The sequence below is a fragment of the Otolemur garnettii genome, unplaced genomic scaffold (assembly GCF_000181295.1).
Source record: "Otolemur garnettii isolate 467f Iridium unplaced genomic scaffold, OtoGar3 scaffold00014, whole genome shotgun sequence".
Taxonomy (NCBI): domain Eukaryota; kingdom Metazoa; phylum Chordata; class Mammalia; order Primates; family Galagidae; genus Otolemur; species Otolemur garnettii.
Genome location: NW_003852409.1, coordinates 17825862 through 17849093, shown reverse-complemented (window position 1 = coordinate 17849093; position 23232 = coordinate 17825862). Strand labels below are relative to the sequence as shown.

At 46.7% G+C, this 23232-nt stretch overlaps 1 protein-coding gene across 6 annotated transcripts in view; it reads right to left on the bottom strand.

Annotated features, from left to right (window-relative positions):
* Nucleotides 1-6: 6 nt before the first annotated feature.
* TMEM268 (transmembrane protein 268) overlaps nt 7-23232 on the bottom strand; it is a 23810-nt gene continuing 584 nt past the window's right edge. Inside the window, exons 1-10 of one of the 6 annotated variants that reach the window (XM_023510590.1) lie at nt 23075-23210; nt 20895-20990; nt 18867-19051; nt 14233-14342; nt 12395-12502; nt 11227-11376; nt 6665-6775; nt 4784-4864; nt 3751-3933; nt 7-871 (exon numbers count right to left, since the gene is read on the bottom strand). In XM_023510590.1, the coding sequence (XP_023366358.1) occupies nt 692-871; nt 3751-3933; nt 4784-4864; nt 6665-6775; nt 11227-11376; nt 12395-12502; nt 14233-14342; nt 18867-18972 (1029 nt within the window). In that variant the 5' untranslated portion in view covers nt 18973-19051; nt 20895-20990; nt 23075-23210 and the 3' untranslated portion in view covers nt 7-691. The other 5 variants (XM_012802420.2, XM_023510589.1, XM_003785242.3 and 2 more) reach the window with 5 other exon arrangements.

The window sequence follows — 23232 nt, the reverse complement described above, 5'->3', positions numbered from 1 at the left end:
CACAGTATTGAACAAAATCAATCCTCAAGTCAAACAGGATCAGTCTTTTTCACATATTCACATTAACAGTTATCTGCCCTTTGTCTTCTTCTGACTCCCATCTTCCATCTGTCTTCAGCAGCCTATGTGCTAGATGTCACTATTTTTCATAAAATATGGGAAAGAAAAACATACAAATGGAGAGAGTTCTGAAAACTTTTCTTCAGGTTGGGAAGAGGCAGTCTTATAATTTGAGAGGTCCACAGCAATGCCACAAAGACAGTGTCCTCTCTGGGCCTCAGTTTCTCCAACTGACACAAGGGGTTAGGGACAGGATCGAAGCTTCATCTGAGACCATGCTTTGGACACATGATTCCCCCAGTTGCCATGTTTGTATCTCCTGGGCTTTAGTGGGAGGGATGGGAGACATTCTATCCATGTCCATGGTTCTGAGCAGCACAGGGTAGCTCGGGATGGGACCAGCTCACTGCCCATCAGCTTCTGCAAAGGCCAGGGCTCAGCATGAGATCTTGAGAAGACATTCTGTGCATGGCCCTGCTGTGAGCACAATACCCCTTTGCTGACATGACCAAGCCCCTTTTCAGTGCCCCAGATGCTGCTGTCACTGGGGGCTCACCACTGGCCATGTTGGGCTCCTGAAGCCTCCCCCACATCTCAGTCTCGGAGGAAGATGAGTATCTTCATCCCTAGGTCACCTGGCCAGGAATGGGCAGCACCCCGAGCCCAGGATGTAGGCTTCTATGAGCTGGCAGGGACATGGAACCCTGGAAGAGTCTGTGTGTCGTGTTCCCACTGACTGGGGAAGCTGGGAGGTCACCAGAAGCCGGATGTAGTAGCCACCAAACACTGCCAGCAGCTGCCGGGCCATTTCCTAGAGGGGGCAGGGAAGCAGAGTGAGGACCACAGGAAGGCACCTTGCGGGGTGCAGGGCTCAGGCACCAGGAGAAGGCCAAGGCCACTCGTTACAGACGAGTGATGCTCACTGGAAGAACCAGGCCAGGCCACACCTGTGGGTCAAGGGAGACATCAACCTCACTGAAAATCCCATTCTGCACTGACCAGCTGTGGGGCTCCTGCAGCCTCGGTTTCCTCATCCCCACGGCGGGTAACTAATTGCTGACTGGCAATAATAATATGCACAAAAAAGATAAGCACCCTCACAGCAGTAAACAAATTACCACTGATTTATGCCTAGTAAACCCCCGCACCCCACACACATACACTTACTCCTTTTATATTTTGCAGTTTTTGGCCGGGGCCGGGTTTGAACCCGCCACCCCCAGCATATGGGGCCAGCACCCTACTCCTTGAGCCATAGGCTCCAACCCCTTTTTCCCGTTTTAAGTGTCTAGGAGTCTGTGAAGTATATAAGGTGACTCACTTTATGAAAATCACTAGTTAAGTGTGGAGCTGGGGAGGAGAATATCCCCCAAATAGCAGGATTCTTCAATGTATCCTAGGTCTGGCAGGTTTCATTACATAAGCACTGCTAAGATGCTAACAGAGGTTGTTAGGCTGGGCACGGGGGCTCACGCTATCATCCCAGCACTTCGGCAGGTGGCGGTGAGAAAATCACTTTAGATTGGAAGTTCGAAACCAGCCTGAGCAAAAGTAAGAGACTGTCTCTACTAAAAACAGAAAACTAAGCCAAGCACTGTGGTGGGTACCTGTAGCCCCAGCTACTTGGGAAGCTGAGGCAAGAGGATCACTTGAGGCCAGGAGTTTGAGATTGCTGTGAGCTAGACTAATGCCCTAGCACTCTTGCCTGGGCCACAGCATAAAACTCTGTCTCAAAAAAAAAAGAAAAAAAAGGTCGCTTTAGCTGAAGTAATAAATAATGCACTTCTAAACTCAGAGCAAAATGTATTAAACAAATAGCTGCAGCATATACGGTCAAAATGAAACTGGAGTAAGATGATTTCTATGCAGCTCAATATTTCCTGTTTTGTAGTCTAGCTTAGGGCCAAAAATAGGATTCTTGCTCAATTGTATTATTTAAAATAAAATGATCCAGTTCTTTAAAAAATGTAAGCCTGATGAATCCTCTAAGGTGTGGGTTACATCAAAACTAGATAAGTATGTAGAGTTACTAGTTAGGAACAGGCTTTCGAACCCAAAAGGCCACGAGGGAATTTCAGCACTGCCATGTGTGACTGACCCTGAGCGAGACACTTCACCTTGCTGAGATTATTTCTTCATTGGTAAAACAGGGAAAATAGTAGCCTCGACCTCACTAAATTGGAATGAGGATTAAAGGAACAGATGGATAGAAAACATTTAGCCCACTGCCTAAGGCTCAATAAATATCATCAACATTATTACCATCATTATTATTCAAAAAGCAGAAACTCCGAATGGTTCCCAGGATTGGCTTCTGTTGTTCTTTCTTTGTGCTTAGAAGATATTAAAAACGTCAGGTAATCTGCCACTCACTCACTCTGATCAGTCTTCTCACCGATTTACTCTAAAATCAATAAGGTAAGAAGCAAAGAACTGTAGCGAGAAAATTGGCCTACTTTCCAATCAGCAGGCTGGGCTTCTGCCCTTGGCCTTGCCCCATTTGCCCTTGCTCTGTGATCTTGGGCAAGACAGGACCTTGGAACCTTATTTTACCCATCAAGGAAGAAGGGAAAATAATCCACACCTCAGAGGGTACACTAAAGAATTTTATGCATGATAAAAATCTATAAAGATGTAAGAGGTCATTATAACTGTCTTTCTGTCTTTCACAGACACTGGGTTGCTACTGAAATATGACGGTCCGGCCGGTGCTGAGACTGCAGCATCAATTACATTTTCCATAGCTAAATAATAAGGGCAGCTATTTCATAAACATGTGCACACACACTTGATATTCATGACAGGAAATTGTATTACTATTGGTATGAATTGGAAAAAATAATTTAAAAGACCCATATTTAATGGGCTATTACCCATAAACCTAGACATGAAAGTCATAATAAAGTGCATGACCCTTTCAATCTTTTCTGCTCTGTAAAAAAGTCAGTAGGATTCAAGGGAAGAGATTCATACATGTGTCATTTTTTCTTTTAAATAGTCCTATTTGCAGGCTTCCCACTTGCTTCCAAAGGAAAAGAGGAAGCCTGGACTGGTCTGGGCCTTGGATCCCCAAGCCTCTCGGGTGAAAAGAAAACATAGTTCCAGAGCCCCTCGCTGCTTGTCTCCCTGACGGTGGGTCTGTCTTTGCTACTAGAAGAAGGAAGCATGGGTGCAAACCACATCTTGAGATTTCTGGTCTACTAGTGCTTTTAGACACACCCAACAGACAGCTTGGATGGCAGGACCCAGCAGAATTGTAGGGCTGGAGGAATTAGAATTCAATAGAGTTATATACAAATAAGATTCAAATATCCAACTGCAATTTAAGCAGACAGATTGGCAAAATGAACAGTTGCTTGACTGACTGACTGATAAAGACCCAAAATTCATCAATATGTTCATGGTTAAGTGCAACTAAATATCTAATGCAAAGATCATAAATATCTAAGATCTTTAAAAAACTTGCAATAAAAATTCCAATAAATATAAAATGATTCTTATAAACTATTTTTAAAAGTGATAGGGTAAAGGAAAAGAAGATTTAAAACTACTGGGCTGGATGTGTATGGTCTCTACCAACTCAGAGAAGCCATGTCCCCAGGAGCCTAGACCCTGAAGCCCCTGCACAGATTCTCTCTATGCAAGTGCCCCATAAGGAGGATGGCCCTGACTGGCCTTAGCACCGGTTACCTCTGGCTCGGCCTCAGGAACAAGCTGGTGAAGCTCAGTCTGCATGAGTGGTCTCTCCTTAGGACAAGGACTGCTGGGCAAGAGAGGAGCATCCTCCAAGTTCTCAGGCCCCTCCTCTGTCGTGGGGCTCACCCCTGTCTCCATGACAACACACAACTGGCTCAGTCTGCTTCTCAGCAGAGACTGCAAAGGAAACAGAAGGGGCTTAGGTGTGTCCTAAATTGGGTAGTATCTGGGAGGCTGAGTCACTCCCTGAGTTGCAGACCCAGCAGAGGACAGAATGATCTACACATCAGATGCTGACCTCAGAAGAATCTGGAATTGGGCCACACTGGTGAGATCACATAATTCCCTACAGAAGCATGGTACTTAGTAGCTTCCAAATACTTTTCTTTCCATGCTCTGATTTGCTCAAAGTAGCCTGGGAACTTGGGTATCTTTATTCACATGCTGCAGATGAACAAACTGAGGTCAAAGGGCTTGCCCGAGGCCACCGAAGAACTACCAAACCAGTATCAGAGATTAACCTCAATAATGACTTCAAGATCCACTGCAGCCAGGCCTGGGAAGGGCAGATCCCAGGAAAGGAGTGCAGGGCTCCAAGACAGAGGCCTGGCCTCCAAACCTGGGCGTCACCAGCCCACTCTGCAACCACAGGCAGGTGGCGGATCTTCCCAGAGCCTGTTTCCTCCTCTGTAGAATCTGCTTAACAAGGGTCAGAGAGGCACTGTGCACAAGGAAGGCCATTCAGATACACAATACTTTTGGATCTGCCAGATTTTATTATTATTATCATCATACAGAAATATACACTTACTATAGGAAATGAAGACGATACGATTAGTTAAAAAGAAGCAAAAAAACAACCATTATTCTCTTGGCAAAAAAAAAAAAAAAAAATTATTGCATGGAAGTCTTCTTTCTTCCAATTAACTTTCTTAAACATTTTTCCAACATGGAGGTAATGCAACCTATGCAATTGGCCCCCTGGTTTATTTTTGTTTTGTTTTGATTTTCACTTAGGATATCTTACCTCTTGGCTAGCCTTCATTTCTCGAACATGGTCAGACAAAAACTGCACACAGTTCTCCAGGTCGAAGTAGACAAACCAGAGCTGTGGGGAGAAGCACCCATGATCACAGGGGCTCAAAGCTAACCCCACCTAGAACTCTTCCCCTCTGTGACTGTCCTCCACCTCCTGTCTCCTCGCCGGAGGCCCAGCCCTTGGAGCCCCACCAGATTCAGTCTGCCCCTGGGAGGAATACGTGTGGCTCTGTTCTCCCCCAGAGTCCCATGCTATGACCACATCTCACTTGTATGGATGGCTTCCTGTAGATTTAAAAAATGTCAAACCCTGTTCAAACCCGCTTTGCCCCATCTCCCACAAGTCGCTGAGCACCCACACAGACTCCTAACCTCCTACCCAGCCCCAGACATCGGGCAGTTCCACCTGGAGCTACCATCTCCATCCTCAACTTTTCTATCTGGAACTGAACATCCAAATAAGCAAAACCCATCGGAGGTGACACATCACCAACTAATCACTGGGGTGCTCCAGGGGAAGGGGAATGGGATAAGAAGTCCTCGCCCCATCCTGACATTCCTTTCCACCTCAACTTCCAGTCTCCAGGGAGCAGGCTGAACCAGGCTGAAACCCTCCTTGTTCACACAATACACACTCTGTGGGCCCCCACCTGTCACACATCACGGTGAAGTTCCACAGGAATCTGGTGGCCTTGTCTCACACGCCCACCCACCGGCTACCTCCTGAGGCCCCCAGACCTACCTCCTCCCAGTAACCAACCCATGAGATCCAGTCACGTCACCCATACCAACTAGTTTCTCTCACTGTCTCATCCCCAAAAGAGTATTTTTCAAATGATTCTTCTAAACCTTTTTACTATGAAAATCTCCAAACATACAAAAGTAGGTGGCAGCAACCCGTCATTTCACTTTAAGTGTTACCACCTCCCAGCCATTCTCGTCCATCTCCACCCTCACTCGTTACCCCGCCTGACCTGCCCCCACCTCCAGACCACAGTACCTCTGTGAATCTGAAGGGCACCCCCTATGTTAGATCACCTCATCCTAAGACACTATTTTGAAACTGAAAGAGGCCAGTTGTCTGAGATGTGCCCATTCTTCAGTCACCCATCCAGCCATGTATTCAACTAACACCTGCCCAGTCACTCCTATGTGCTAACTGATGAAGCAGCTTTAGAAATTAAGGAGGGTACAAAGGACCCTCAGACTCCAAGAACTTCCAGTCTACAATGTCACTCTTGAACTGCCAGGACTCTTGTGATGCCATCTGCTTCACCTCCTGATGTCGGACACAAGCGTCTCCTACCCTACACCATGTAACAGTCTCCACAAACATGGGGTCCGTGTGCATCCTCTGCTCAGCCCCTGCACCTCACACACCTCAGCTGGGCTGAGGGCCCAGCACACAGCAAGCTCTCCTGTCAGGGGCCATTCCTTTGCTCTGGGGCCAGAGAGGCTACTGCTGCCTGTCTGTCTGTGCACCTGTCATCCATACAAGCCGCTGAGCTCCTGTAGGACAGGGACTCTGCCTGGGCCCCTCAGGGTCTTCAGCACCCAACCAAGGGCTCAGCACAGAGGAGGCCCTAATCTGTCTGCTGAATAAACATCCAATGAGCAGAGAGGCTCAGATAGTATCTGAGCTTCCCTCCCAGCCCTGCCAGGTGGAGGTTCTAGGTCGCCAGTTACTGCACAGAGGAGGCATCTCAAGGAAGAAACACTGGAGCAGGGAAGGAGGAAAGGGCTGCTGACAGCGGTCTTGTTAGCAGATTCCTAGGGACACTGTGTAGAGGGGAGAACACAAGGCCACTGCTCTCCATTAGCCCAGTCCAAAAGCAGGTCACCGAGAGGAGGTCACCACGAGACACAGTACCTGGATCACACTCTGGCATCCTTCCACCGTGTCGGTCACTCCCAGCAGCACCCGGTGCCTCAGGAGGGCTCCGTTGGCAGCTGCCAGCCTCAGGTCCGTGTTGGTGTTGGCCTGCAAAACAAAGACATTCCTGCTGCCAGGGAGCACCTGGGCCTTGGGCAACAGCCACACACTGTCCCACCCCAAGCTGCTTTGGGACAATCCTCCCCCTCAGGACACTCCCCTTTCCTCCCCTGTAAAATGAGACAGGGGGTCATGAAACACATTCAATTATGTCAGACCGCCCTGGGCCAAAGTTGTTTGAGGTGGTAAGTCCTTCCCTGAGCCCTGTTGTCTTCAGTGATAGAAGAAAAGAGTGCCAACACCCCCTAGGAATGTAGTGAGATGCCACAGAGACCATGTGCGAAGCACTCCAGCCGGAGCCTGCAACGCAGTCTGGGAGCACAAGCTATTTGTGGGAGGCAGGGACCAGATGGGTTGGGGCACCTGTTGCCTAAGTGAAGCCTCTGATCCACCTAAAAGCACCTCCATGGAAGCAGCTAACACAGAGGCTGGCCTCGGGAGGGGCTGCAGAAATCAGCAGCCTACTCTCCCCACCCAAACCAAGGGACAGACACCCTATATTCAGCTGGCAGAGAAGACGCCAAGAGGCAGGGGAGAGAGGACAGAAGAAGGACATCAGCATTGGATTGGGGGACAGCCCAAGAGGACTTTCTGTTGCAGTTAGAAGAAAGCAGTCAATCAAGGACAATGGTTCTCAAAAGAAGCAGGTCCCCTGAACGGGGCCTCTGGAAATGTGTCACATGGATGGGAGGAATGATGCTGGCACTTAGCCGAGGATGGCCAGAGATCCTAAACACGTGCCTTTTACAGAAGGACATGTCCCAGAAAAGACTATCCACATGTCAAAGATTGTCCCCTGGCCTCCTACGTGGACTCCAAAGACACCACTGGGTATGAATGCAGGTGAACACTCAGCTTAGAATTCCCCGAGCAACCAACCTAATTCTACTTCACATATACTCCTAGAGTGAGTTCTGGCATGGACTTAATGCACACTGAATTTTCCTGGTACCTTACTACTGTAAAAATCAAGGGATAATTACATACATTTTTATTTGATAAGAACTTTAGGGTACCTGTAGCTCAGTGGGTAGGGTGCCGGCCACATGCTACAGGGCTGGTTGGTTCAAACTTGGCCTGGGCCAGCTAAACAAACAAACAAACAAAAAATAGCGGGGCATTGTGGGGGCACCTGTACTCCCAGCTACTAGGGAGGCTGAGGAAAGAGAATCACTTGAGCTGAAGAGTTGGAGGTTGCTGTGAGCTATGATGCCACAGCACTCTACTAAGGGTGACAAAGGATGTCTCATTAAAAAAAGAAAGAGAGTATTGTCCATCCTTTCAGAAACCCACCAACAGTCCCATTCCTGACTGTTTCTCACTGCCTGTATAACCTCGGGCAAATCCCCTGACATCTCTCTGCCTCCATCTCCTCATCCCCAAAGTGAAGATAATAATGTCCCCCCACATCAGAAGGTTATAATAAGGATGAATGGGTTAATCCATGTAGAACTTTTAGAAGAATGAACACTTAATACATTTCAGCCACTATCACTGTGATGATGACAGTGAGTCTAAAATCACTGTGTTTTCCACTGGACCATGTCGGTCACAGATATTTTTAGGAGCTTCTCATGTACCCTAGCAATGCTCTGTACATGGATAGGGTCCTGCCTGCCACTGTAGACCTTCCAATCTGGGGAAAGGTCAACGATGCAGCAAAGTGGGGCAACAAGCCACATGTCTGAGTGCTGAGGCTCTCAGGGATGCTGGAGGACACAGGCAGGATGACACCATGGTCAGGAAGGGTGATCTGCATGGTCCTGAGTGATGAGGGACCAAGAAAAAAGGAGTCCTAGAGCTGAGACGTAAAGGGAGACCTAGGAGGGCTGTGTGGGCATGGAATAGTTACTTAACCTCTCTGAGCTTCAGTGTACCCACTGGCAAACTTCTAAAGCACTTATTTTATACCTATACTATTATAAGGACTTCCTATGTATCATTTAACTTTCACAATAACCCTATAAAGGAGCTACAAGTATTATCCCATTTTACAGATGATAAAATTGAGGCTCCACGAGATTAAATAATAACTTACCCCAAGTTATAGAGCTAGCAAATGGCAGGGGTATCCTGTCTCCTCACATAAGGTCATTGTTGGACACAGCATTGGGCCCCAAGCACACAGTACAGAGTAGGTGCTCATTAAATGCCCATCATTAGGAGCAAAAGTGATGGGAGCACTGCTGCTGTGCCCTCAGGCCTCCAAGCCGAGACATGAATAAAGAGCCTAGGTCTTGCTCATCTCTGTGACCTGGGCCAAGCACACCACCTGGTACTTGCAGGGGCTTCATAAATTCCAGCTGAATGAAAGCAGGAAGCAAGAGGAGGAGGCAGACAGCCAAAGCAGGCATCCTTGAACTGCATGAATTACATCCACATCCTTGAAGCACCTGCCAGGTGCCAGATTGTTTTGCTCACTTCTGCTAAAGCAAAACACTTTGCTTTTGCCCCCCCTTATAAAAATTTCTTGCCACAGGAGTAACCAACTCAATTTATATTTTATAGGCCAAACATCAAAGCCACGAAAGCTTCACCTGATCCCAAGGGCAGCATATTTTGTCAGTGTCCTGGCATAGCCTGACAAAGATCCTTTCAAAATGATTAAGCCATAAAGTACCTTTTTGTCCCTGGCAGGCACTAAATGGAATTCAAACTCCAAACCCTGATTACATTTCTCAACATCCTGCCCTCCCCTCCTGAGTCACACAGAGCAGAACATTTGCTAAGGCTCTCAAGAGCCCAGAACTGTTCCCGGTGCTGGGGGTGGAGGAACAGGAGTTCTCCCAAGCAGTTGGAAAGACAGTGTAAGTGTCACAGGCAGAACCATGATCCCCTCAAAGACGTCTAAGTCCTAGTTATCAGAACCTGAGAATATGTTGTTACATAGCAAAGGGGAATTAAAGCTGTAGGTGAAATCAATGTTGCTAATCAGCTGACCTTAAAACTGGTAGCTTAACTTGGGTCATCAGATGGCCCATATAGTCACAAGGGTCCTCAGAAGTGGAAGGAGGCGGCGGCACTTGTGGTTCAGTGAGTAGGGCACAGGCCCCATATACCGAGGGTGGCGGGTTCAAACCTGGCCCCAACCAAACTGCAAAAAAAAATAGCCGGGTCTTGTGGTGGGCACCTGTAGTCCCAGCTACTCGGGATGCTGAGGCTAGAGAATTGCATAAGCCCAAGAGCTAGAGGTTGCCATGAGCTGTGGCACAACAGCACTCTACCGAGGGTGACAAAATAAGACTCTGTTTCTTAAAAAAAAAAAAAAGTGGAAGGAGGCAAAAGTGTCAGAGAAGGAGAAGTGTGGAAGACTGGACCTTCCGTTGCTGGCTTTCATGGAGGAAGGAACCACGGGGGGGGCCTCCAGGAGCTGGAGGAGGTAAGGAAGCAGATTCTCCCCTAGAGCCTCCAGAAGGAATGCAGTCCTGCCTTCACCTAGATTTTAACCCAGGGAAACTCATGCCATACTTCTGAACTACAGAACTGTAACATAATAAATTTGTGTTGTTTTAAGCCACCAAATTCATGGTAATTCATCACAGCAGCCACAGAAAACAGTGGTATTGACTAAGAACACAACTTGTAATCTGGGTGACCTGGCCTTGAATTCCACCTCTGCCATTTATCAGCTGCACGGCTATTCCCTGAGCCTTTCTGAAACCCCTCACCTATGAAGTTTGTGTAACAGCATCTACCCAGAGATTTGCTGAGGGATTTAATGAGTTACCAAGTAAAGCATTTAACAGGTGACATACGACATACTACATACATGCTCAATGTGTGACAGAAGACAGACACGGAAGGAACAGAATGGACTCTGAACCATACATTAAGCTGGGAAGTATCAACCTTCTTTCTGAACGTGATCAGGAGGCAGAGGGCTCAGGCTTTGAACCCTGCCTCTGCTACTAACAGTGGGATCCAGGACAAGTTACCTAAACTCTCTGACCTCCCTCTCTCTGCCTCCTAAGGTCATCACCAGGATTAGAGATTGTCAACCGAGCACTGTGTCAGCATCTGCCCATCACAGGAAAGAATAATGGGAATCAATTCTTCCCCTCCCTCAATCCCAGGCACCTTTTGCTGCAAGGTGGTTCAGGAACGCCCCTACATCCACAGGGCTGTTGTGAGTATCCAGGCAGAGGAAGTGAATGAAAAGGCTCAGTTAACTCAAGTAGTGTAAGAATATTTGCTATTGGTGACCTCCTCTCAGGCTCTCTCTCAAGACACAGCTTGCTTCTAGAAAAATAACCCCCTAACAGAGAAGATGTAATCACATCTGTGACTTAATTTCTTTTAGTCACTGGGCATATGGGCAAGCATGAATTTTCATGGTTGGAGAAATTCTTCAAGTCAGGCAAAAGAGAAAACTCTGACCTGAAATTTAATTCTCACACCTGCACAGCCCCACTGGAGGCAGTGGTCTCCAGACATCTCACCTTCCTCTGGTGTCTCTCAAACACAAGCACAAGAGTCAGGGTCAGGCTCACTGCAGCCAGGGTCACAAGCAGCATGCCTGCCCAGTGGTTCCCTAGGGCAAACATCTGGCTGGTAGAGTAGATATTAGCCCACACCACCACGTAGAAAACCTGCAAGAAGCCAGAAGGGTCACACGGTCAGGAACACCAGTCTTAAATGAAGCAGCTTTGTGAAAACAGACATCCTTTAGACACTCCTAATACCATCCATGGATTCCAACAGCTCACAGGACAGATAAGGGACTGATCCAGACAGAGGATCTGTGGGAATGAGCTCATCTCCCTCATGTATAAGACGAAGTAGAATAAAGGGGTTAGGAGCTATCCTAATCCTTGTTTACCCTGAGTTCAAATAAAACAGAAAAAGGCAGGTGGCGCTTGAGTGAGACAAATTTCAGCCAGAAGCCCACATTGCAGATTGGAGGTCTGGACACGTTTTAACACCTCTGAGCCTCAGCTTCCTTATCTATAAAATGGGGATAAAATCCCTACTTCATAGCATTGTCACAAAAGTTGCCAGGGTAACATATGTGACAGCCCAGCATTTATTATGGAATTCATAAATGTTGGGTCCCTTCTCCCTATAAGTAGGATATGGGAGTCAGGTGTGCTATTTGACCATTTAAAACAAAACAGCCATGACTCAGAGTGGTTCAGAGCCCAGATTCTGGGTTTGAATCCTGGCTCTGCCATATACGCGTGTGTCTACATGTGTCTATATGTAGGTGCATGTGAGTGTTTATAAGATCATGTGTACCTGTGTGCGGCTATACATACACACATACCTAGCTGTTACAGCCAAAAGGGCCTATGCGTTGATCAGATGGAGAAACCAAGCCCCAGAGAAAGAAAGTCTTGGCCAAGGCCAGACACTGAATCCAGAGCAGGCTGGATGGGCCTGCAGAATCCTAATCCTGAGCTCCACCCATGGTAGACTTTGACTCCCAGCCCTTATGCAGGGATTTGGTTACAACTCTCTCTCATAAATTTCCTCTTATATCAAATCCAGTGCCTATGGCACTGCTCCTTCCTAGGCAGCTGGTCACCAGCCCCACACCCCTGACTCATGTCAACAGGCTCCAGCAGAGCCACTGGGGCAGGGCCAGAGTGGGGGCCACACCCGCCTCACCACAGCAAAGGCCAGTCGCATGGGCCTGGAGTTATAGATGATGTATCTTCTCACTTGGGGTTCCAAGAGGGCACTCTCAGCCAAGCTCCTGTACTGGTCAGCCGGGACCTGCTCGGAATGCAAGGGAAAGAGATGGATCAGCCAGAGGAGAGCTACTCCCCACCTCCCCCCTGCCAGCAAGCATGTCATTCCATTTCATGTGACTGTCATGTGGAAGGGGGATTAGATACATTCCAGTATGTCCCAGAAAAGAGAATGAGGAACTTGAATGGCTTCCAGCTCAAGAAAGAGCAGGCATCAGGGCATCCTGGACAAGGATCCCGCAGCCTGGGGCCCAGCACCCACCACAGGCACAGGGTAGCCTAATGGGTACAGCACAGGGTGGTGTCAGACAGCCCTGGGCCCAAACTCTGGTCCTGCCACTCTCATGCTGTGTGACCTAGAACAAATAACCCCACTCATCTGAGCTTCAGCTGTCCCCTCTGTAAAACAAGGATAATGAGAGTTCTTACCCTGTAGGGGTAGGGCACACATGAAATAAGGTAACACTCATATTAATAGTGCTTGGCACAGGCTGGCCCCTTAGTGAGCACTCTGTAGCAGGTACGGTTACAAATGCCACAGTATCAGTGTCTACTAATTCAGCCCAAAGCACTCACATCTTCCTACCCAAACAAAACTGTTATCTGTAGAACTTTAAGGCTCTACTCGAGTAGACCTAAGAAACCAGACTGTAAGCATCAAAAATCATATTGAGGAACATGGTAGACCAGTGTAAACCGTTCACCAGTTTAAAAAACCCAAATCTGAAAGCAACTGTTTAAAAAATACGCACTTCCGTACAGCACGTATAAAAAAGAAACATCAAATCATAATTCAACTTGTGCTGATATGCGGCTGGCACTGTCCTTTGGGAATGTTTTCCTTCCATGGTGATAATCATAATGCAGTTCAGTTTTAAAGAAGTATATTCTAAACTCTTCTGGGTGAAATCAGTCCTGTACGTCCCCCGTCCCTAGTGAACCCTCCCTGGCTAACACAGAGAAGGCCTATTCATGTGAGGACCTAGAAAACAGACAAACCCGTACCTCCAAGGCCTTCACAACAACAAAAGCTGCAATTTTCTGCTTATTTACTCTATGCTAGAGACAGTGTCAATGTTCCTCAAGCATTATTTGATCCTAACAAAAACTCTATATAATAGGTATTAATACTTTCCTCATTTACAGAAGATGAAGGCTCAGAGAAGTTAAGTTACCTCCCCAAAGTCACACAGACAAGGAGTAGCAGAACTGGGTCTGCATCCAGTTCTACAAGTCTGTGAAGCCTGTGTCTCAAATCACTATGCTTGAAGGTATTGTATCATTGTCTAATGAACTCATGCTCATTTCCTTTGTATAGGCAGTTTCCTCTCCTAACATTGCCTTCCTTCTGTCCACTCAGCACACTTCAAGATGCCTGATCAAGTATCTGCTCTTCTGCAAAGCTTACCTAACCAATAACCCCACCCCTACCCCAGGCAAGTTTATCATTTCCTTCCATGAAGGTCTTCAACACCTGGTACATTCCTCTGCTGCAGCATTGCTATCTGTCTGCCCCAGTGGGACGTGTGAGCACGTGTCCTGTCCAACTCTATAAAGTGTAGCTGGTTAAGTGCCTGGCACTTAATTGTTAGATGAATTAATTGGGAAGAAAGCAAAGTTCAAATTCACCTTTCTCACTTACCTTACTAGAGAAAGCACAGAGTAATAAATATTTTGTGAATAAGTGGATGAAAAGATAGACAGACAGATGGACATAAAGGAAAATGGTAGGGAGTCAATGAAATCTGCACTTGCCTGAATGCCCCAGGTCTGCAGCTGCTCCTCCGCTGCTCCCAGATCAAAGGAGATGGGTGCACAGGTATTGTCAATCCGGAGAACTGTGAGGACCTGGCCATTGTGGAGCTCTGAAAACAGAGCAGAAGCTTCATCTGGGTGGGTGCTAGCCACTAAGAAGAGCCCAGACTGCTCAGTGATTTGAGGACTGCTACCTAGACATGGGGGCAGTCCTCAAATCTCCCATGGACTTGACTGGGAGGCCCCCAGAAGGCAGAACCGAGGCCAGCATGAGGGGGCTTCTGGGTCACAATCTGAGACCATACAGGGAAGAACTTACTGAGAGTGAAAGCTGTCCCCTCTAAGAATTGCCAATAGAGAGTTCCCCATCACAAGGGATATTTGAACAGAGACTGAACAACTAACTACGTTGAGGGGGTGAGGTAGTAGACATTTTTATTCCAGCCTGCAAAGAATGCTCAACAGAATGGCTTAAATTTCCAGTAGAGAATTCTCACAGAGTCTAAGTAAAAAATGGTTACAGTAGGCAGAACAAGGACCCCCTCCCCGCAAAGGACACACCCTAATCTCCAAAACCTGTGAATAGGCTGTCTTCCATGGCAAAGGGGAATTAAGGTAACAGATGGAATTAAAGTTGCTAAGCAGCTGGCCTTAAATAGAGAGGTGATCCTGGATTGTCTGGGTGGGCTGCATGTGATCACAAGGATCCTTAAACGCAGGCTTCTGTGTCTTGCCACATGGGCCCCCTTTGCTCTACAAACAAGGCCCAGGGCCTTTGCACACACCCTTCCCTCTCCCTAAACACTTCCATCTAGCTTTACCCAAGTAGAGCTTACGCATCTTTTATTTCCCATTCAATCACTTTTTCCAGGGAGCTGACTAACCCTGACATTCCAAATGCATCAAATTCTACTGCCACACCTACCCATAACAGCCTGCTTTTCTCCTTTACACTCATCAAAGATGAATACATATGCATGCAATTATTTGATTACATATGTATGCAATTACTTAAATAAAATCTGTCTTCCCTACCAGACTATATACTACCACACTGCTTTGTTCATTCCTGAATCCCCAGTTGGGTTCAATGCCTATAATATAGCAGACAGTAAATACATCTTTGATATATAAACGAATAAACACAATAAGGCTCTGGTCCCCAACCTTGATAGGGTTATTTTCTCATATCCTAGGGTACCATCTATGATTGCAAACGTTCCATAGAATACTATGACCTTGGGTAAAAGATGTGAACGGAAACTTTTCAAAAGAATATAAACTAGTGGCCAACGGGCACATGAAAAAAATGTTCACAGTCTCTAATCATTAGGGAAATGCAAATCAAAGCCACAATGAGAGATCACCTAACTCCAGGGAGAATGGCTCTTATCAAAACAGCAGATGCTGGTGTGGATCCAGAGAGAAAGAAACTCTTATACTCTTGGTAGGATTGCAAACTAGTACAGCTGCTATGTAAAGTTGTATGGAGATACCTCGAAGAACTAAAAGTAGACCTACCATTTGATTAAGGAATCCCACTACTAGGTATTTGGCCAAAGGAAAAAAAGACATTGTACAAAAAAAGACACTTACGCTCAAATGTTTATAGCAGCACAATTCACAATCACAAAGATGTAGAAACAACACAAATGCCCATCAATACATGAGCAGATTAACAACATGTGATACATATGTGTGTGTAATATATATGTGTGTGTATATATGTATGTGTGTATATATATATATATGCACACACACACATATCTCGTAGAGTACTACTAAACCATAAAAAAATGGTTATCTAGTATCTTGTTTTTTTGTTTTGTTTTGTTTTGTTTTTGCAGTTTTTGGCCAGGGCTGGGTTTGAACCCACCACCTCCAGCATATGGGACTGGCTCCCTACCCTTTTGAGCCACAGGTGCCACCCCATCTAGTATCTTTTATAACAACCTGGCTGGACCTGGATACCATTCTTCTAAGTGAAGTTTTGCAAGAATGGATAAATAAACATCATTCAATGCTAAATTGAAACTAGTCAATCAACACTTAAGTGAACATAAGGAAGTAAAACTTAAAGGACATTAAGTTGGTGGGAAGAGGGAGGAAGGGAAGGGAAATTCACACCTACAGGGTACATTGTACACTTTCTGTGTTGAGAGCACACTTATAACTTTCACTTTAAATGTACAAAAGCTAATCATGTGACTACAATGTGTGTGCACCCATAATATTCTGAAATTTAAAAAAATAATAAAATAGAATTCTATGTCCTGCCAGAAAGAACTTTATTTTGTTCCCTCTTTCTGTTTTCTTTTTGGAAGGGAGGGAATGTGGGGGCAGGGAAGTGAGGTAAAGAAAGAACACACTAGATAGTTTTGGGGTTCAGATGGTAGCTCAGCTTCTCACTAACAGGATAAAAGGGGGGCAGCGACCTCAACCCCTGGGCCTATTTCCTCCCTCAAGGATGATCATATCCACTGAAGAGGACTAAAATGATACAAATAAAGTGCTCAGTTAAAATAGGTGCTGAGTAACTAACTGTATTGTCATCATAATTTAAAAGCAACCTCGTCAGAACTCAGAAGTTATGATCAAGTACCCATGATAGATTGGTGTCCGTTTTTACCTTCCCATACCTTTATTGAGAAAGGACTCAAGGTAGCTTCAAAAGAACAAATCATAAAAAGATAAAACTATAAAATTAAATTTAAGACTTTATTCTCAAATTAAAACTAGACAAAAAGAAAATAAAGGCGGTAATAAGACCTGGTTCCAGGTATGGAGCCGTTATTGAGCACCAGGGCTGACCTGAGGCTTTGGTCATGATTTTGTTTGTTGTTCCAGGAGCCCTAAGAGGTGGGTACAATTTGCAGGGAAAAGGAAACTGAGCCTTTGAAAAGCAAAGGAACTTGCCCCAAGTTACCTGAGAAAGTGAAAGAGAGAAAGAGAAGCCAGACAGGAAAACAGAGTGCAAGACACAGGCAATCATGCACATAGGGTCCCAGACTAGCTCTCTGCAGCAACAGTGGACTTGGACTCCAGGCATGGAGAATTTGAACTGTTCCCCCAGCCTGGCTCTTTACACATTAAGTGTTTGCCCAAGGAATGTCAAGTCCTTTCAGGATGTCTTTGTTTGCCTTTCAAACCAGGAGTTCTGAATTTTTGGTAATACTAGCTCTCATCTGTTCCTTAAAATGACAAAATTAGGCCAGGCACCACGGCTCATGCCTATAATCCTAGCACTCTGGGAGGCCAGGACAGAAGGATTGCTTGAGCTCAGGAGTTCAAGACCAGCCTGGGAAAGAGCAAGACTCCATTTCTACTAAAAATAGAAAAATTAGCCAGGTGTCTTAGTAACTCAACCTCTGCTACTTGGGAGGCTAAGGCAGGAGGATTGATAGAACCCAGGAGTTTGAGGTTGCTGTTATATAGGCTGACACCATGGCACTCCACCCTGGGCAACAGAGTGAGACTCTGTCTCAAAATAAATAAATAAATAAAAAGTGAGAAAGCAAGTCCTTCACTTAGAAATACTTGTTTTTACATCTAGGCTAAGTAAAGCTACCAAACAAAAGTATACAGTGGGGCACAGGGAGGGATTTTCTACAAAGAAATAAGAATTAGCTTGCTAAAAATCAGTGAAGCAATATCCACAAAGTTCTGAAGCAAAAAGTATTTTATTCCATTTCATTCTACTATTGTGTACAAGTGTATATAAATGGCTTTCCTAATAACAGGAATAATAAAAGAAACTTTTGTTTTTAAGCAGTCAAGTTTCAAATCCCATTAAGTAACCAGCCACATTCCTATGGACCTGTGTAATTCAGAGTGTTTCCCTTTGCCTGTACCGAGCCTCTCATTCATTTATTCATTAAACAAAATACTTACTGAGTATCTAGTACATGCCAAGTCCTCTGCTAGGTACTGCAGATACAGGGATGAACAAAAATCACAGACCCCTACCCTCCTGGAACTTACAATCTAGTAGGAAGCTGGACTTCAACACTTTCTTACACAGGTAATTGCATAGACTATGATAAGTGCTATAGGAAGAGAGAAGACTGTATCACAGGGTCCTAACTCAGGCTGAGCCTCAGGAGGATTCTTCAAGGAAGGGGTATTTTAAGAGAGCTCTGAAGGATGAGTGGAAATTAAGCAGGGGAAAGGAGGCAGGGAAAAAGCAGAACCAACAGAAGGAACAGCATCTGCAAAGGTCCTGAGGCAGAACAGCATGGGAAAGAACATTAAAGCAGGCCTTGCGAGCTGCTGAATGATGGTGCTCCATGCTAAGCCCAATGGGAAACACTGCAGCAGAAAGTGACATGGCTAGACATGCATTTCAAAAAGAATTCCAGCTGCCATGCAGAGAATGAATAGAAGAGGGAATAGGGACAGGAAACCAGCTGCGAAGCTACAGCAGGCGTCCAAGCAGAGTGTGACAGTGGCTTGATCTAAGCAGGTGGTGATAGAACTGGGTAGAAATGACAGAAGTAACCTAGAGACGTATCCCAAAGATGCCCATCCTTCTCTAAAGGAACTTCCGTGCCCCTTCCCTCCCCCAATCATGCTATGTTAGTCCAGCTCAGCAACTGGTAGAAAGGGGGGTAGAAAATGAAGAGTCATGACCTTACCTTGCCCCCAGCCAGGAGGGGTCCCTGCAGGCAGGGAGCCCCAGCCAGGAGAGGTGGTAGGCAAGGGGCCAGCCGCCCCGTGGTGCACCTGTGGTTCACAGGCCATGGTAGAGCGCCAGCGGCCTTCTACTTCCCCTTCTCAGGGCTGCGGTTCATTCTGCAGTGGTCACCTCAGCTTCACTTGCCTTCAGAAAACAGCACAAAAAGGAACTTCAGGCCTGGGCCTGGGCAGGCTGGGTTTCCTACAGCTCTCTCCAAGGCCAAAGGCACCAGAGGCCAGGGAGAGACACCAGGAGTCTTTTCGCTGACTTTGGTCTTTATCATCATGCTGAGGAAATCTCTCAGAAGAAGGAGAAACTAAAACTCCCCCAGGCCTAGATCAAGAACTTCCTTTCTGGTCCTGGACTTCTCTAGCTCTCCCATGGCTAATGGCCCATGGGGGACTCAAAGGCTGGCCAGGCCCCACTCCCAAGCATCTGGGATTTCCAGTTCCTTACTGAGGATGCCCCAGCAGCCAGGTGTAAGAAAGATATAGTCAAGATATAGTCACGACAGGGATCCTCGCTGATGCAAAGAATGTCAAACAGCTTCCCAGAAGACATTGCAAAATTCAAATTTACAAAATCAGGTGGAAGGAAACATAAATCACATGCAAACAAACAAAAAAAAAAAGGTGGCAACCACAAAGAACAAAAATACTCAAATATTTATGCAATCAAGTTCTCCAGCAGAGAGGGTGAAGGTTTGTTTTCAAGAACAAGGACGCCAGATTCAGACTAACCAGCTAAAACGTCAGCTCTCCCAACTCCTAGTTAGGTAAACTTGGGCAAGCTTCAGTCTTCGAACCATGCAACCTCCCCCAGAGGGTGCAGCAAACAATCAATAAATGACACATCTAAAGAACATACCGGAACACGGAACAAAGTACACATTCTATAAATATTTGCTCTTATTTTACTGTTTGAGATTTTGCATAGTTTTATACCTGAGCCAAGAATTTGGTTTTGAGCTTCCAGGTGGCCAAAGTGAACACGGTAATGCTGGCTGTTAAACAGTCATTTATAAGGAGAAAAAAAAATGGTGAAAAGAGCAATCTTCCTGGCATTTATTAATAGCTCTAAAAAATCTTGGAAATGCTTCCAAATCTTCCAGAGCCAGGTCACTGAGAGGCACAGCAGGCTTCACCCTTAGCCACTTTCATCAGCAAAAGCAGTGACACCCTTCGTGTTTCCTTAATGAAAAACTGAATCACAAGTGCCATCTGCTCTGCCTGCAACCTGCACACCTGACCTCTGTTGTGTCTATGGGGGACCCTGAGAATCGCCCTTCACCAAAGAAAACCATCTCTAACTCCCCTGGGATGACACAACAGCTCTACTAATCATCCTGGTAAAAAGTTCACTAGAAATCATCTTCTGCTGTTCTCAATGTTAAGACATGAAGTGTCCAGCTGGCACACACCGGCATGGTTCAGGGCTGGCCCAAGGGCTGACTGCTGCTGAGCACACCCCCAAAGAGGGACCTGACTCCCATGCCATCACCATCTTCTGCTTCTCTCAAGTCTTTAAAGAAGACCAGCAGAATTTTGAGGCCCAGTACAAAATGAAAACATGGGGCACTTTGTTCAAAAACAATGAAGAATTTTAAAAGGTGGCAATAGTAAAGCATTAGATAAAATGGTGCGGGAGGGGTGTCTCCCTAAATGAGGGGTCTTGGTGATTGTGCAGGTTGCATGCACCCGAAGCTGGCCCTGACTTTAAGCTCCAGAAAATCACTTGGGACCCCTCCTCTCCCAGACAAGAATATATAAAAGATGAGCCTTTAACAAGGATCACACTCCTGCCCTGTACCAGGCGCCAAGGCTGGAAAACAGTAAAATAATCATGAAAAGACTGAAGACTTTAGAGCCAGAATGCCTGGACTTGAATCTCCACTCAGCCACTCACATGCTCCCTGTCATTTGCTGTCAAGTTACATAACAACCAAAACCTTGCTCTTCCCATCTGCAAAATGGAGTCAGCAGCCTACCTGGTGCAGCTGTCTGGTGGCTGTAACAGAAGGAAAGATGAACTTGACATCTCGTACCTGCTCAGCATATGGGCCCCTTTCCTCGGTATGTCTTTCCTATTGCATAGGAGAGAAAACCGAGGGTTAAAGATGTGAAGCTAACTACCCAAGGCTGGGTGTCTCTCACCTCTGAAGCCAGATGAATGAACCCAAGCCATCTGGCTCCAAGCCCATAATCTCCATGCCTTTGCATCAGTCTGGCTGTCTCTGAGCCTACTCCTAAAATTACTGTAAAAAGAGAGAGAGTTAAGGGCACAAGATCGAGCAACCAATCCCAGTGTCCCTGAGATGCTAGAATGGGGTGAGCAGAACCCTCTCCTCCTCACCTAGGCCAAGGCCTGGCCCATAGAGGGCATTCCTAAATACAATGAGCATTTACTAATCCATCTTACCACTCCTTCCTCCTACCTTGTACTCCCAAAGGAGCAGGAAAGTAACAAAAATAGCCACAAAGGTGTATGCCCTGCTCTTGATAATCACCAAAGCCATTCACTGCTTCATTTGATCACCTTCTAGGCCCACAAAGTAGATGTAACTCTTAGGTCCACATTCCAGATAAGGAACCCGGGACATTGTAGCTAGGAGCCTGCAGCCCAGAGAAGCAGTAGTGGGGTCTCAAAAAGGGCTGGAAGGCACCCAAAAGCCAGGAAGGGCCATACATAAGCTAGAACTACACGGTATCCTTCCAGGCTGTACAGAAAGCTCTTATTAATTGCAAAATCCCCAAACGAGGCACTGTCTTTGGGAAGAAGCCACAGCACCCTAGTTGGCCCCATTAGCCGCCCACAAACTTCTAATTGGCAGACTTCATTCATTCACCTGGAGGCTGTTTCTTTTACTGACTAACTTACGTGTCTGGTCCTGTCACTTCCCACCTGTGTGACCTTTAGCAAGTTACTTCTCACTGCCTCAGTTTCCTTACATGTAAGTGGGGATAATGATGGTAACTTCAGGGTGCTGCAAGGTTTAAAGAGCCCACACATGTAAATCACTCAGAACAACACTGGGCAAACAGGAATCACTGAAGGAACGTAGCTGTCGTTATTTTTAATCCACGCACATGCCCAAAGAACTTCCTAGGGTTGGCCCCTGTACTTTCCTGACTATGAAACCAGAAATAAAACCTAAAGGCCTGCTCATCCCTCCCTCCCTCCTGGAGGTCACCATCTGGTGGGAAGAAACTCTTAGAAAGTGAATTATGGAACACAGATGTACCAAACAAGGTAGGAAGAGGGAGCGCCTAGGGGTGGGGGAAGGCTCTTCAAGGAGGCTTCCTGGAGGAAGGAGGCTCCTTGGATTGGCAAAGTGCCAAGGAGAAAGGGGCCCAGCAGGGCAGCTGGCATTTTATACCCTCAGCCTGTGCACTCACAGTGCAGCCCCTCATCTAACCCGGAGGCTGTGGAGGGCAAGAGATTGGCAAGACTCCAAGGTCCTGAGGCCGTCCTCCCCCGGCCCCCCATCTAGCTCAGCTCCATGCCAGCCCTAGGGCAGCACCAGAGGGAGAGACAGATACCAGGATGAAGGTGGAGCAAAGGCAGTGAATACAGCCCGGAGGCCCCTGCCACTAACTTGTTATGGGCTCCCTGGCTTCTGTGAGTTCCCTTTGTAGATTCTGCATTTTAACCAGACCTTCCATTTACCCATCTTGAGTAAGTTCAACTCCTCTTTCTCAGCTAGGTGGAGAGTTCCTGCAAAGGAAAGTACCCTCAGGTCCTGCTGAGCAAAGGTCTCCATCTCTGCAGATGCTGAGTGCCCAGCTCTAGGTGCATCACCGAGATTCATGACAGAAAGAGAGAAAGTACTGTTCTGTTTTTCTTTGTTAACTGGGAAGCCAACAAGAGACCATAAGAAGGCCCGTTAGAGGCATTTTAGGATGGAAAAACCTTGAAAGACAGTGGGCTGAAGCCCAAGTTCTCCATTTTACAGAAGAGAACAGTAAGATCTAGAAAAGAAAGAGAACTATCCAGGGTCAAGGAGCCAGTCCTGGACAGCCAGAACTGAAACCCAGGCTCCCTCAGGCCTGAGACGACCCCATACTTGGTTTTAGGCGTAGGCAGCTACCTCGCCCCACTCTCTGCCCTCAGGTTCTACCCAAGTCTCCCCGGGGTTCGGGGGTCAGCTTCACTCCAGAAATCACCCACCCTGCCCTGGCCTCTGACTCTCAAAAGGCTTCTGAGAGCGGCTCCCACACCCGACACGCGGGGTAAGGGGGTTCCCAAGGCGCAGAGGGGGGCTCGTGGCGCGGACCCCAGGCCGCCGGGCCGAGCGAAAGCCCAGGCGGAGGCGTCCCAGGAGCCCA